Here is an 18,617-nt window from a genome sequence, read left to right on the forward strand (position 1 = left end):
ATTGTTGACAAGCAATTCAAATACCCGTGAAGATCCGTATTAGAATTGCTCCTTAGCAATAGAGGCTTGTCGTAATAGGCGACTAACCGGATCGGGTGGTCAGGTTTGCTGACTTGGTTGGCACGGGTCATAGTATCCCAATTGCGCAGATCGATGCTCATGCTGTTGATCACAGGATAGTCTGGTCCAGACTCGATTATTTACAGACGGACGCCATATTGCTGGAATAGTGTGGCTTTAACACCAATCAACCAACAAACAATCAAATGGGTTTGTTTTCGCATATGTATTTCTCAGGGTCACCAACTCACGCTGATTTTATACAAGCAGGTGGTGCCGTCGGGGTAGCGCTGGGGGTAGTTGATGGAGCGGATGATTCCTGGTGCCCCCGTCACGGTTCTGTTGCACGTGGGACTAGATGCTGAATGTGAAGTAGATGAAGTTCATTAATTTTTCAAACAAACTGCGTTCAGTTTTGTATAACATGTCAACTGGTTTTCAATTGGAATGTATGAAGCGTTTGCAACTTACAATGAAATGCGTTAGTTTATCGGCGTATTTTCCACACGAAAAGTTTCAAGAAAAGGCCAAATTGTCCAGAAACCAACACCCCATCTTTTAGTGAAATGTTTATGGTTTTACATTCAAAATGGTTGTGGTTTATCTTATGATAAGGTTTGATTCCGTGCCATTAACTTCAATGTGGTCATTAGTCATTTTCAAAAGGTGGGGGGTTCGACCCCCTGAACACGCCCTCCTAGAATTACACAGAAAAGACGTCCGGTGCCTTTGTGTCACCATGTCCCGAAGGTACGGACGTTCAAGAATTGTCTAATAACGTTTCCTTTCACAAGATATCGCAATGCGCGGTGGAGTAGCTGTGTGAGGATCCATGTATGTTACTATGATTATGACCCATAGTTTCTTAGCACCATACATGGTTGTATAGGTCAATAAGCTGACATTCCCTGATGTGCCGAACTCATTCACTCACCATCTTCAAGTTTGCGTATTTCAAAACGGAAGCCGGGCGCAGTAACACTTTCGTCTGACCGGAATTGGATGTACAGTACTTGTGAACGGCTGATGAGGCGCACATCACGACGACCGCAAAATTTACCAATAGAATGTTCCTGTCTGGGTCCCCCGTCAAATATTTCGACATAGTCAAAACTGAAACAAGTCAAAAGCAGTATGAGATGAATACCTTGAATACATATGTGGAAAGGCCAAAGTTTAGAAGCCTTAAATGTGGAGCCCAATTGTCATGTTTCGATTTTGCGATGACAAGGAAAAACGTCGATTCGTATGCAGGAAACATACCATCAAGAACGAAAAGCACAGTTGGTGCCCATGGACATGCCTACTAGAAGAAGCAGAAGTTATGGAACTTATTGGTTGCTCTAAACCAACAAGTTGCGAGGAAGATCCCATTCCTACCAAACTGCTTTGGGAACATATTAGTATCTTGCAACCTTCAGTGACAAGAATAATCAATCAAAGTTTGGCAAGAATATGTCCAGATTGTTTTAAGGCAGCTGTTGTGAAACCGTTGCTCAAGAAGCCCAATCTTGACAAAAACAAACTCTCGAAGTACAGACCTGTTTCAAACCTGCCCTATATATCTGGGCTGTTGGAGAAAGCCATTAAATGCTGCAGAGCACGTCATGAAGAACAATCATCCTGAGCCTAAGTTTCAGTCGGCATATCGTGTTGGCCACAGCACGGAGGCAGCTTTTCTTAGAGCTGTCGGCGACCATCAGCAAACAGTGGACCAAGGTGATCTTGCTGTTCTAGTTCTTTTGGATTTGACAGCAACCTTTGATACTGTGAACCACACTGCACTTCTTCTCTGTTGTCTCAGGTCAGATTTATGGCTATGCTCACAACTGGATTACCCCTATCTATCGGGAAGACAACAGACTGATTCAATTGATGATATCAAGTCGGACAAAGTATTGTTGGAATGTGGTGTACCACAAGGATCCGTGTTGGGGACGGTTTTATTTACCATGTATACAAAGCCACTAGGTCACCTAATAGATAGCCATGACAAGGGTCATCATCTATATGCGGGCGATACGCAGGTTATGGATAGTTTGCTTCTCATCGAGAACCCTGGCTCACCATTGTCATCCTTAGAGGTCTGTCTTGACAACAAGTTAAAGCTTAACCAAGACAAAACTGAAGCCATGCAGATTGGAACTAAGACCATCATGACAGTGCTGTCCAAGAACAACACTGACAAGTTCTCAGTTGGCCAAGAAGAAATAGAATTGCCCTCTTATAATATGTCAAAACCCTTGAAGTTTATCTCCTATCCGACTTTAACTGTGACAAACATGTGACCGAACTGTGTTGCAAGTGTAACTGCCATTTGCGTAACATTGGGAACATTCGTCACCTTGTCACCCAAGAGGCACATGCTGAACCCGTCGGAACACTCGCACTGTCGTGGTTGGGCTACTGCAATAGGTTGCTCCTGAGTGCAAAATAAAAACATATCCGGAGACCGCAGATGATACAAACTAAAGCTGCCTGGATAGTAACGAATATATGACGCCAATACTCAGATCATTACACTGGCTACCAGTATAGACCCGGATTGAGTACAAAGTTCTCTCCCTTACGTACCAGTGTATAGATGGAACAGTCCCCGAGTACTTGCGTGAACTTGTACAAACCCACCCGTTCTCTCCGATCAGACACACAGACACCAAGATGGAAGCTCGGACAATGTCCTTTTAAAACCTCTGCCGCTACTCTCATGGATGCTTTGTCTATTGAATGAGATCTTGCCTTCATGGAGAGTTTCAAAGCCCATTTGAAGACACATCTCCTCAAAAAAAATTATACAGTTTGACAATCATTTTTGCCATGCACAGCGCTTTGAGCATATGACTTAGGGATAGGCGCTATAGAAATGCTCATTTATACCTGTGAAGAAATATCACAAATACTTTTGAAATAGCCAACGAATTTATACTCGTTAGACCCCTTGCCAACATGGTTGTTAAAGTCAGCGTCAGATGTCACTATTCCTGTTTTATCCAAAGTGGTAAGCCTCTCACTGAACTGCTGTGAAGTTCCTTTATCTCTCAAGGAAGCACTTTCCTCTCTAAGCTTATTGAGCGAGTAGTTGCATCACGTCTTCGAGACTGTCTTGTGGAGGCACAGCTGCAGGAGACCATGCAATCTGCCACAGTACAGTATCCACCCTTCAGAGAGTGCAAAACGATCTGCCATGGCTGTGGACTCTGATGGCGCGGCTGCACTGGTAATGCTGGACCTCTCGGCAGCATTCGACACAATAGACCATTCTATCCTGCTGTCATTGCTGGAAGACCGAGTTGGACTGACTGGCCAGGTTTGGTCATGGTTCAAATCATATCTTAGCAACCGATGTTAAACAGTTATCATTGAAGGTAAACAGTCAAAAATGAAGGAGCTACTTTATGGGGTACCGCAAAGTTCTGTTTTGGGCCCCATAATGTTTACCCTGTACACTTTACCTGTTAGCGACATAGTTAGGAAGTACAACCTTGGATTTGACTTGTACGCTGACGACTCTTAGATCTATATGGGAGCCGTGGAAGCCGCGATGGCTAGGCGGTCTAGGCGTCTGACTTGGCCTGACTCTGAGGATGTGGGTTCGAATCCCGGATGGGACTCAACCCACAAAGTACTAGAATATGTACTTTACTAAGAAAGTGCAATCCCAAATATAACATATGTTACATTTGACCACTTTCTAAAATGGCATTGTGTATTTCGAATCGATGAAATGTTATGAATGAAAGTAGTGGTAAGTTGTTCCGACATCCCCTAAAACTATACGATCGACCAATCAACGTCGAGAATCACTAAATTGCACATTGTGCAAATATCAAAAAGATACTACACTGGATGTCCTCACCCGTACGGGTAATAAATGACATTACTACCCTAGTGATGACTGCCTTATTTTATAAAGGAGGTCGTCCAGTGTCTGGCTCTTTGCATGTCTTACCTGCACCTTGGACTGTTCTCAAGCAGGAAGTCCAGAGAGGCGAGGAGTATTCTCTCTTGTTCCTTCACCAAGATTTGCCACCGGCAGTTGGAGTTGTCGTAATATTGCTCGGAAGACCGGTTGTAGCCTTCCACGATGGAGGATGGTGTGTCCAGGTGGATGGTGGTGTTTTTCCGGCACTCATACTTAATACGGGCTAAAACACATTGCCAGTCGATCGTCATGGCAGTACATACAAAACACATATTACAGTGTGCCATGCATACATACCGATTACAGTGTATGGGGCATATATATTACAGTGCAGGGGACATAGCGATTGCAGTGTGTCATATATGCAGATTATAGTGTATGGGACATATAGATTACACTGCGTCATACATACAGATTATATTGCATGATACATACAGATTACAGTGTTTCATAAGTGCACAGTGTATTTTACGTACAGATTGTAGTGTATGGTTCATATAGATTATAGTGTATGACACAGTGTAATCTGTTTGTACTATACATTGTTACCTGTATGTATGACACAGTGTTATCTTTATGTTGAAATCCCTGATGGGACTCAACACATGCAACACTAATACAGCATACAACACTCATTCAACATGCAACACTAATATAGCTTACAACACTCATTCAACATGCAACACCAATACAGCATACAACACTCATTCAACATACAACGATCACACAAAATACAACAACCATACAGCATACAACAATCATACAACATACAACACTCATACAGCATACAACACTCAAACAGCATACAACACACATACAGCATACAACACTCATACAACATACAACCATCACACAACATACAACAATCTTACAACATACAACACTCATTCAACATACAACACTCCTACAGCACACAACACACATACAGCATACAACACGTATTCAGCATACAACACTTATACAACATACAACATCATACAACATACAACATACAACATACAACGCATACAACATACAACAGTCATACAACACATACAACATACAACGATCATACACATACAACACCATACAGCATACAACACTCATACAACATACAACAACTCATACAACATACAACACTCATACAACATACAACACACATACAACACTCATACAACATACAACATTCATACAACATACAACACATCATACAACATACAACACTCATACAACATACATACACATACAACATACAACACTCATACAACATACAACACTCATACAGCATACAACACATACAACATACAACATACATACAACATACAACATACAACACTCATACAACATACAACACCCATACAACATACAACATTCACACATCATACAACACATATACAGCATACAACACTCATACAACATGCAACACCCATACAACATGCAACACTCATAAAACATACAACATACAAGACTCATACAACATACAACGATCATACAAAATTTAACACTCATACAGCATACAACACACATACAAATACAACACACATACAGCATACAACACCCATATAACATACAACACACATACAGCATACAACACTCATACAGCATACAACACCCATATAACATACAACATACAACACCCATGCAACATACAATGATCATACAGTATACAACACTCATACAACATACAACACACATACAGCAAACAACATCCATGCAACATACAACACCCATATAACATACAACACCCATGCAACATACGACATTCATACATCATACAACACACATACAGCATACAACACTCATACAACATACAACACCCATACAACATACAACACTCATGCAACACACAACACAAATACAACATGCAACACTCATAACACATACAACATTTAACACTCATACAGCATACAACACACATACAAATACAACACACATACAGCATACAACACCCATACAACATACAACACCAATGCAACATATGACACTCATACAACATACGACACTCATACAACATACAACTCTCATACAACATACAACAGCCATACAACATACAACACCCATGCAACATAAGACACTCACACATCATACAACACTCATACAGCATACAACACTCATACAACATACAACACCCACGCAACAAACAGCACACATACAACATACAACACCCAGGCAACATACAACTCTCATACAACATGCAACACCCATACAACCTACAACACCCATGCAACATATCACACTCACACATCATACAACACTCATACAACATACAACACTCATACAGCATACAACATACACCACTCATACATCATACAACACTCATACATCATACAACACTCATACAGCATACAACACTCATACAGCATACAACACTCATACATCATACAACACTCATACAGCATACAACACCCATACAGCATACAACACTCATACAGCATACAACACTCATACAGCATACAACACTCATACAGCATACAACACTCATACATCATACAACACTCATACAACATACAACACTCATACAACATACACTCATATACAACACTCATACAGCATACAACACTCATACAGCATACAACACTCATACAGCATACAACACTCATACAGCATACAACACTCATACAGCATACAACACTCATACAGCATACAACACTCATACAGCATACAACACTCATACAACATACAACACTCATACATCATACAACACTCATACAGCATACAACACTCATACAACATACAACACACATACAGCAAACAACACTCATACAACATACAACACCCATTTAACATACAACAACACACCCATGCAACATACGACATTCATACATCATACAACACATACAGCATACAACACTCATACAACATACAACACCCATACAACATACAACACTCATGCAACACACAACACACATACAACATGCAACATACAACACCATGCAACATACAATCATCATACAGTATACAACACTCATACAACATACAACACACATACAGCAAACAACACACATACAACATACAACACCCATATAACATACAACACCCATGCAACATACGACATTCATACATCATACAACACACATACAGCATACAACACTCATACAACATACAACACCCATACACACATACAACACACATACAACATACAACATACAACACTCATACAACATACAACACACATACAATAACACAACAATATCATAACACACACACAACATCATACAACATACAACACACAACACAACACTCATTAACACATACAGCATACAACACACATACAACACACATACAACATACAACAGCATACAACACACACATACAACACACCATACAACATACAACACAATACAACATACAACACTCATACAACATACAACACTCATACAACATACAACACTCATACAACATACAACACTCCATACATACAACATACAACACTCATACAGCATACAACACATACACATACAACACATACATACAACACTCATACAGCATACAACACTACATACAACATACAACACATACAACATACAACACTCATACACATACAACATCATACACACATACAACACTCATACAACATACAACACATACAAACATACAACAGCTCATACAACATACAACACATACAACATACAACATACACATACACTCATACAGCATACAACACATACATACAACACCCATGCAACATACAACACTCATACATCATACAACACACATACAGCATACAACACACTCATACAACATACAACACATACACAACATACAACACTGCAACATACAACATACAACACTCATACAACATACAATACACATACAACATACAACACTCATACAACATACAACACATCATACAGCATACAACACACATACAACATATACAACACACATACACATACAACACACATACAACATACAACACACATACAACATACAACACACATACATACAACACACAACACACTCATACACTAACATACAACATACAACACACACATACAACATACAACACACCATACAACATACAACACATACAACACATACAACATACAACACTCCATACAACATACAACACACATACAACATACAACACCCATACACAACATACAACACACATACAACATACAACACCATACAACAACACATACAACATACAACACACAACATACATACACATACAATAACACATACAACACATACATACATGCAACACATACAACACACACACAACATACAACACTCATATACAACATACAACACTCATACAGCATACATACAACATACAACACACTCATACATCATACATCATACAAACACACATACATAACACACACATACAACACTCATACATCATACAACACTCATACAGCATACAACACTCATACAGCATACAACACTCATACAGCATACAACACTCATACAGCATACAACACTCATACAGCATACAACACTCACACAGCATACAACACTCATACAGCATACAACACTCACACATCATACAACACTCATACAACATACAACACAACACATACAACACATACAGCATACAACACTCATACAGCATACAACACTCATACAGCATACAACACTCATACAGCATACAACACTCATACAGCATACAACACTCATACAGCATACAACACTCATACAGCATACAACACTCATACATCATACAACACTCATACAACATACAACACTCATACACATCATACAACACTCATACAACATACAACACTCATACAACATACAACACACATACAGCAAACAACACTCATACAACATACAACACTCATTTAACATACAACACCCATACAACATACAACACACAATACAATCATACAACATACAACACTCATACATACATACAACACTCATACAACATACAACACCCATACAACATACAACACTCATACAACATACAACACACATACAACATACAACATACAACATACAACAACATACAACATACAACACATCATACAACATACAACACTCATACAACATACAACACACATACAGCATACAACACACATACAACATACAACACTCATACAACATACAACATCCTATACAACATACAACACTCATACATCATACAACACACATACACATACAACACTCATACAGCATACAACACTCCATACAGCATACAACACTCATACATACACACACAACACTATACAGCATACAACACTCATACAACATACATACAACATACAACATACAACACTCATACAACACATACAACATAACAACACTCATACAGCATACAACACACATACAACATACAACACACATACAGCATACAACACCCATACAACATACAACACACACATACAACATACAACACTCACATCATACAACACACTCACAACATACAACACATACAACATACAACACATCCATACACATACAACACACATACAACATACAACACACATACAACATACAACACAACATACAGCATACAACACACTCATACAACATACAACACTCATACAACATACAACACTCATACAACATACAACACTCATACAACATATACAACACTCATACAACATACAACACTCATACAACATACAACACTCATACACACATACAACACCCATACAACATACAACACCCATACAACATACAACACACCATACACATCATACAACACATACTCATACAACACAGCATACAACACTCATACAACATACAACACTCATACATACACATACAACAACATACAACATACAACACTCATACACACACATACAACACACATACAACATACAACACTCCATACAACATACAACACATCATACAGCACATACAACACTCATACAACATACAACACTCATACATCATACACACAACATACAACATACAACATACAACACTCATACAGCATACAAACATACAACACATACAGCATACAACACTCATACAACATCATACAACATACAACACACATACATACATACAACACTCATACAACATACAACACTCATACAGCATACAACACTCATACAGCATACAACACCCATATACAGCATACAACACTCATACAGCATACAACACTCATACAGCATACAACATACAACACATACAACATCATACAACATACAACACTCATACAGCATACAACACTCATATACAACATACACACAACACATACACACATACAACATACAAACACTCATACAGCATACAACACTCATACAACATACAACATCCATACAACATACAACACATACATACATACAACACTCATACAACATACAACACATACAACACATACAACATACAACACTCATACAGCATACACACACTACATACAGCATACAACACTCATACAACATACAACACTCATACAACATACAACACTCATACAGCATACAACACTCATACAGCATACAACACTCATACAGCATACAACACTCATACAGCATACAACACTCATACAACATACAACACTCATACAGCATACAACATACAACACTCATACAGCATACAACACTCATACAGCATACAACACTCATACAGCATACAACACTCATACAACATACAACATACAACACTCATACAGCATACAACACACTCATACACATACAACACTCATACAACATACAACAACATACAGCATACAACACTCATACAACATACAACACTACATCATACAACATACAACACTCATACAGCATACAACACTCATACAACATACAACACTCATACAACATACAACACTCACACATCATACAACACTCATACAGCATACAACACTCATACAGCATACAACACTCATACAGCATACAACACTCATACAGCATACAACACTCATACAACATACAACACATACATACAACACTCACATACAACATACAATACAACACTCATACAACATACAACACTCATACAACATACAACACTCATACAGCATACAACACTCATACAGCATACAACACTCATACAGCATACAACACTCATACAGCATACAACACTCATACAACATACAACACTCATACAGCATACAACACTCATACAGCATACAACACTCATACAGCATATACACTCATACACATACACAACATACAATACAACACTCATACAACAACACTCATACAGCATACAACACTCATACAGCATACAACACAACATACAACATACAACACATACAACACAACATACAACACATACCATACAACATACATACAACACTCATACATCATACAACACTCATACAACATACAACACTCATACACATACAAACACATACAACACTCATACATCATACAACACTCATACAGCATACAACACTCATACAACATACAACACTCATACAACATACAACACTCATACAACATACAACACTCATACAACATACAACACTCATACAGCATACAACACTCATACAACATACAACACACATACAACATACAACACTCATACATACAACACACATACAGCATACAACACACATACAACATACAACACTATACAACATACAACACTCATACAACATACAACACAACACATACAACATACAAACATACAACAACACTCATACAACATACAACACTCATACAACATACAACACACATACAGCATACAACACTCATACAACATACAACACTCATACAGCATACAACACATACAACAACACACCCATACAACATACAACACTCATACAGCATACAACACTCATACAACATACAACACTCATACAACATACAACACCCATACAACATACAACACTCATACAGCATACAACACTCATACAACATACAACACTCATACAACATACAACACCCATACAACATACAACACTCATACAACATACAACACTCATACAGCATACAACACTCATACAACATACAACACTCATACAACATACAACACCCATACAACATACAACACTCATACAGCATACAACACTCATACAACATACAACACTCATACAGCATACAACACTCATACAACATACAACACTCATACAACATACAACACTCATGCATACATACAACACTCATCATACAGCATACAACAATACTCATACAACACCTCATAACATACAACACTCATACAGCATACAACACCCATACAACATACAACACTCATACAGCATACAACACTCATACAACATACAACACTCATACAACATACAACACTCATACAACATACAACACACATACAACATACAACACTCATACAGCATACAACACTCATATACAACATACAACACTCCATACATCATACAACACTCATACAGCATACAACACTCATACAACATACAACACACATACAACATACAACACTCATACAGCATACAACACTCATATACACAACACACATACAGCATACCACACACATACAACATACAACACTCATATACAACATACAACACTCATACAGCATACAACACTCATACAGCATACAACACTCATACAACATACAACACTCATACAACATACAACACACATACAGCATACAACACACATACAGCATACAACACTCATACAACATACAACACCCATACATCATACAACACTCATACAGCATACAACACTCATACAGCATACAACACACATACAACATACAACACTCATACAGCATACAACACACATACAGCATACAACACTCATACAACATACAACACCCATACATCATACAACACTCATACAGCATACAACACTCATACAGCATACAACACACATACAACATACAACACTCATACAGCATACAACACACATACAGCATACAACACACATACAACATACAACACTCATACAACATACAACACTCATACAGCATACAACACTCATACAGCATACAACACTCATACAACATACAACACTCATACAACATACAACACACATACAGCATACAACACACATACAGCATACAACACTCATACAACATACAACACTCATACAACATACAACACTCATACAGCATACAACATACACCACTCATACAGCATACAACACTCATACAAATACAACGCTCATACAGCATACAACACTCATACAACATACAAGACTCATACAGCATACAACACTCATACAAATACACCACTCATACATCATACAAAACTCATACAACATACAACATACAAGACTCATACAGCATACAACACTCATACAACATATAACACTCATACAGCAAACAACACTCATACATCATACAACACTCATACAACATACAACACTCATACAGCATACAACACTCTTACAAATACACCACTGATACATCATACAACACCCATACAACATACAAGACTCATACAGCATACAACACTCATACAGCATACAACACTCATACAACATACAACACTCATACAGCATACAACACACATACAACATACAACACTCATACAGCATACAACACTCATACAACATACAACACACATACAGCATACAACACTCATACAGCATACAACACTCATACAGCATACAACACTCATACAACATACAACACATATACAATACAACAACACATACAGCAACATACAACACACATACAGCATACAACACTCATACAACATACAACACTCATACACTCACATACAACACTCATACAGCATACAACACTCACATACAACACACATACATACAACACTCATACAGCATACAACACACATACAGCATACAACACTCATACAACATACAACACATACATCATACAACACTCATACAGCATACAACACTCATACATACATACAACACTCATACAACATACAACACTCATACAACATACAACACTCATACAATATACAACACAACATATACAACATACAACACTCATACAACATACAACACTCTCATACAACATACAACACTCATACAACATACAACACACATACAACATACAACACTCATACAGCATACAACACATACAGCATACAACAACATACATACACACATACAACATACAACACTCATACAACATACAACACTCATACAGCATACAACACTCATACAACATACAACACTCATACAACATACACACACATACACACATACAACACTCATACAGCATACAACACTCATACAGCATACAACACTCATACACTATACAGCATACATACAACACTACATACAACACTCATACACATACAACACTCATACAGCATACATACACACTCATACAGCACACTCATACACATACAACACACATACATACACATACAACACCATACAGCATACACAACACTCATACAGCATACAACACTCATACACACATACAACACTCATACATACAACATACATACAGCATACAACACATACATACATACACAACACTCATACAGCATACAACACTCATACAACATACAACACCCATACAACACGCAACATATGACACCCACACATCATACAACACTCATACAACATACACCACTCATACAACATACAACACTCATACAACATAGAACACTCGTACAACATACAGCACACATACAAACAACGCACAAGCAATATACAACTCTCAAACAACATTCAACACTCTTACAACATACAACACTCATTCAACATACAACACACATACAGCGTACAACACTCATACAACATAGAACACCCGTACAACATACAGCACACATACAAACAACGCACATGCAATATACAACTCTCATTCAACATATAACACTCATACAACATAGAACACTCGTACAACATACAACACTCATACAACATACAACGCACATGCAATATACAACTCTCAAACAACATACAACACTCATACAACATACAACACTCATACAACATACAACACTCATACAACATACAACACTCATACAACATACAACACTCGTACAACATAGAACACTCGTACAGCATACAACACCCATACAAGACACATATGCATGTTGCCAATACACTGTTATTCAATTCACTTTCCTTCTTCACACTGGTGGTTTGTCGTTTTGTAATATCAGTAGTTTCGACTTTGCCTCGTTTGTTTTGCTTGTTAGTTTTCAAAGACATTCTACAATGTTTGCTTCTCTGAATAAACTATAGTTATTCATTCTTGTTGCGTTTAGATTTGCCAATTAATTATGCCTTGACGGTCAGTTTATCTAGATAGGTAGTAATGGTGGGCTTTTATAAGTCCCTTTACTATAGGTAATGATAACATATTGATAATATGAAAAGGATGGTTTGTTTGCGATACTTTTCTATGTGTCTATTTTATGTAATAGTGTATTGTACACCCATATAACAGTGTTTTGTGCACACATATAATAGTGTATGGTACACACATGTATTTGTGTATGATACACACATATAATATCGTATGATACGCACATATAATAGTGTCTGGTAGACACATGTAATCGTGTATGATACACTCATGTAATAGTGTATGGTACACACATATAATAGTGTATGGTACACACATATGAGAGTGTATGGTACACACGTATAAGAGTGTATGGTGCACACATATAATGGTGTATGGTACACACATATAATAGTGTATGGGACACATATATAATAGTGTATGGTACACACATATAAGAGTATGATGTGTTGCGATACTTTTTCTATGTGTCTATGTTATGTAATAGTGTATTGTATACACATATAATAGTGTATGATACACACATATAATAACGTATGATACACACATATAATAGTGTATGAAACACATATAATAGTGTATGGTACACACATATAAGAGTGTATGGTACGCACATATAACAGTGTATGGTAGACACATGTAATTGTGTGTGATACACACATATAATAGTGTATGAAACACATATAACAGTGTATGGTACACACATATAACAGTGTATGGTACACACATATAACAGTGTATGGTACACACATATAACAGTGTATGGTACACACATATAACAGTGTATGGTACACACATATAACAGTGTATGGTACACACATATAACAGTGTATGGTACACACATATAACAGTGTATGGTACACACATATAACAGTGTATGGTACACACATGGTAACACATGTAACAGTGTATGGTACACACATGTAACAGTGTACATATATACATACACAGTGTATAGGTACACACTGTACACATGGTACACATATAACAGTGTATGGTACACTCATATAATAGTGTATGGTGCACACATATAATAGTGTATGGTACACACATATAACAGTGTATGGTACACACATATAATAGTGTTTGGTACACACATATAAGAGTGTATGGTGCACACATATAATAGTATATGTTGCATACATATGTACATAGAAATACAATATACAATAGAAATAGCAGAATGATACATATATCTTTGTATGCAGTGAATGTATGGAAACAGTTAAACGCACCTCTACGATGCCTGTGAAGCAGTTTCCGCCAGACACGTCGGTGTTGCTGCTGTTGAGGTTCCTCCGGCAGTGCCGACGAAACGACGACGGTGACTCCGACTAACAGCCACAGCCACGGCAAACTCATGACTGCCACCAGATCGTCCGCATCCTAACTCTGACGGAGGAGTAAGATGGCCACGACGAACAGTGGAATTTGACACTTTCCGGTTAAACATCCGCACAGGCGGTAGGACAACTTCAGACAGGAAAATTGTTACGCGTTAGACCACCATTACACTTCAGTTACTCAGTAAGGATTCCAGTGATTCTGACCATCTCTCCCCGTCATTTCACTCACAGGGGAGTTGGGTAGCCTATAGTGGTTAAAGCATTAGTTCGTCACACCGAAGACCGGGTTCGACCCCCTACATAAGTACAGTGTGTGCTGGTGTCCCCCGCCGTGATATTGCAGGAATATTGCTGAAAGCGGCGTAAACCTTCACTCACTGTGTTCTCTGTCCTCATTGTCCTCTTCCCGTCAGTGTAACTTGCCCTGCAGGTGTGTATCTACAATAGAGGAGGATACGTGGGACGAGATAATCCCACGTGGTCGACATGATCAAACGGGTGTTCTTTCATTGGAGCTAGTGCATGAAGATACTGACATTACCGCTCAAGGAACAAAGTTCACGTTATTAAAATATCATACAACTTCGGAGGCCCCGAATTTGAGAACCAACAACAAAAGCAATGTTCCAAGTTACCGTGTTGTAAGAACAGTCTACTGAAACTTTATATATACTACAAACAAAAAGTATGGGAACACCGTAAAATTTGATAGTTATGTATAAACTTAAACGTGGTGAGGTCATTTATACTCTGAGGTAAATGCAACTTTCTGTGTGCTTAATGGGCACTTTAAACGACATGTTAGAACATGCAGTGAAGCAACTGATTCAATATTCGTTGAGTTTGAGTGAAATAAAACATTGTCAAAAACAGCGAAAAACAAGGGTGCTGAAACATGTGGAAGACAGACTTCCCATGCAGCTTGTGGCAATGTTTCCTTTAAAAGAACCTTCAGACAGCATTGCAGCTTTTTCACCATGCCACAACGCACACCGTTTAAGCGCCCACGACAGAAGCATGGCCAGTGATTGCATGGTTACAGGATAGTGAATCCATAAGAAGTGTTGCTCGCCGTCTTCAGGTGTCTCCCTCTGTCCTTCATAGACTGAGGGACAGATTCCAGGCCACTGGTAGAGAACAGGACAGACCTCGCTCTGGAAGACCCAGCAAAACATCAAGGGCTGATGACAGATATGTTATGCTCCAAGCCCTTCAGAACCGATTCACAACTGTCAGTGCCCAGTTGCCACAAGCTGCATGGAAAGTCTGTCTTCCACATGCACTAGGCTGTTGTGTGTTTGGGCGGTTGAATCAAACATGGTGCTGGTGTGTTTCAGCACCCTTGTTTTTCGCTGCATTTGACATTGTTTCATTTCACTTAAACTCAACGGATATTGAGGTCAACATGTATTGCACGTGATGCTCGCCTTTGCTCTTAGCACGTGCGTATCTAAAAATCAGTGTATGGTGCGCCCGGGGGTCTAAATCATCATGCAAACAAACCTATCTTACTGTATATTTGAATATAAATGGTTATATAGTGGTTAAAATCACAGGTGTTGCGATACGTTTTTCATGTGTATATATCTGAAGGTTATTGAAATAAATAAGAAAAGTATGTACAAATTGAACAGGTTTGTTCTTGATAGTGTACAGAATCCGCATCAGTTGACACGCCATGAGCAGATACCGTTTTTCCTCTAATAAGCGCCGGGTCTGAAAGTCCGTTGAATAAATGAGGAAATACGGTACCTGTCATATACCATTTATGCCATCTGCATAACTGGTCGGTCATCAAAGTGAAAGCGTCTGTTGAAGTCTCCTGCCCTTATCCAACACTGTACTGTAATGTCATTTCATTTGTCATGGACAAAATGTTTTAGATGAGTAGTGATCGTGACATTTTGTGAAAGCTAGAATTAGCGAGGTCCAAGTAAGTCTGAAGTTCATTCTTTCGTTCCAAATCGCCATAAAACAGTAACGTGTTTACAAAGAAAATAATTTAGATGATTATATGGGAGTAACTTGCCCCCAAACATATTCTCATTTTAACTATGTTTGTTACGCAGGGTCTTCCAAACTTAACATATGTTATATTTGGGATTACATGTCCTTAGTAAAGTACAGATTCTAGTACTTTTGTTGGGTTGAGTCCCATCCGTGATTCGAACCCACACCCTCAGAGTCAGGAACCAAATAGCAAGCACACAAAGTCAGCCACCTAACCCGCTCAGCCACCGCAACTTCAA

At 38.3% G+C, this 18,617-nt stretch overlaps 1 protein-coding gene across 9 annotated transcripts in view; it reads right to left on the reverse strand.

Moving 5' to 3' along the window:
* LOC124270849 (mannan-binding lectin serine protease 1-like) overlaps positions 1-16,433 on the reverse strand; it is a 39,540-nt gene extending 23,107 nt beyond the window's left edge. For all 9 annotated transcript variants that reach the window (XM_046705908.1, XM_046705904.1, XM_046705906.1 and 6 more), the window contains exons 1-4: positions 16,258-16,433; positions 4,010-4,205; positions 995-1,173; positions 312-421 (exon numbers count right to left, since the gene is read on the reverse strand). In XM_046705908.1, coding sequence (XP_046561864.1) covers positions 312-421; positions 995-1,173; positions 4,010-4,205; positions 16,258-16,384 — 612 coding nt within the window. In that variant the 5' untranslated portion in view covers positions 16,385-16,433. The remainder of the gene's footprint in view (positions 1-311; positions 422-994; positions 1,174-4,009; positions 4,206-16,257) is intronic.
* Positions 16,434-18,617: the final 2,184 nt, after the last annotated feature.

Source organism: Haliotis rubra, unplaced genomic scaffold (genome assembly GCF_003918875.1).
Source record: "Haliotis rubra isolate DU_JTF1 unplaced genomic scaffold, ASM391887v1 Scf1551, whole genome shotgun sequence".
NCBI classification, from domain to species: domain Eukaryota; kingdom Metazoa; phylum Mollusca; class Gastropoda; order Lepetellida; family Haliotidae; genus Haliotis; species Haliotis rubra.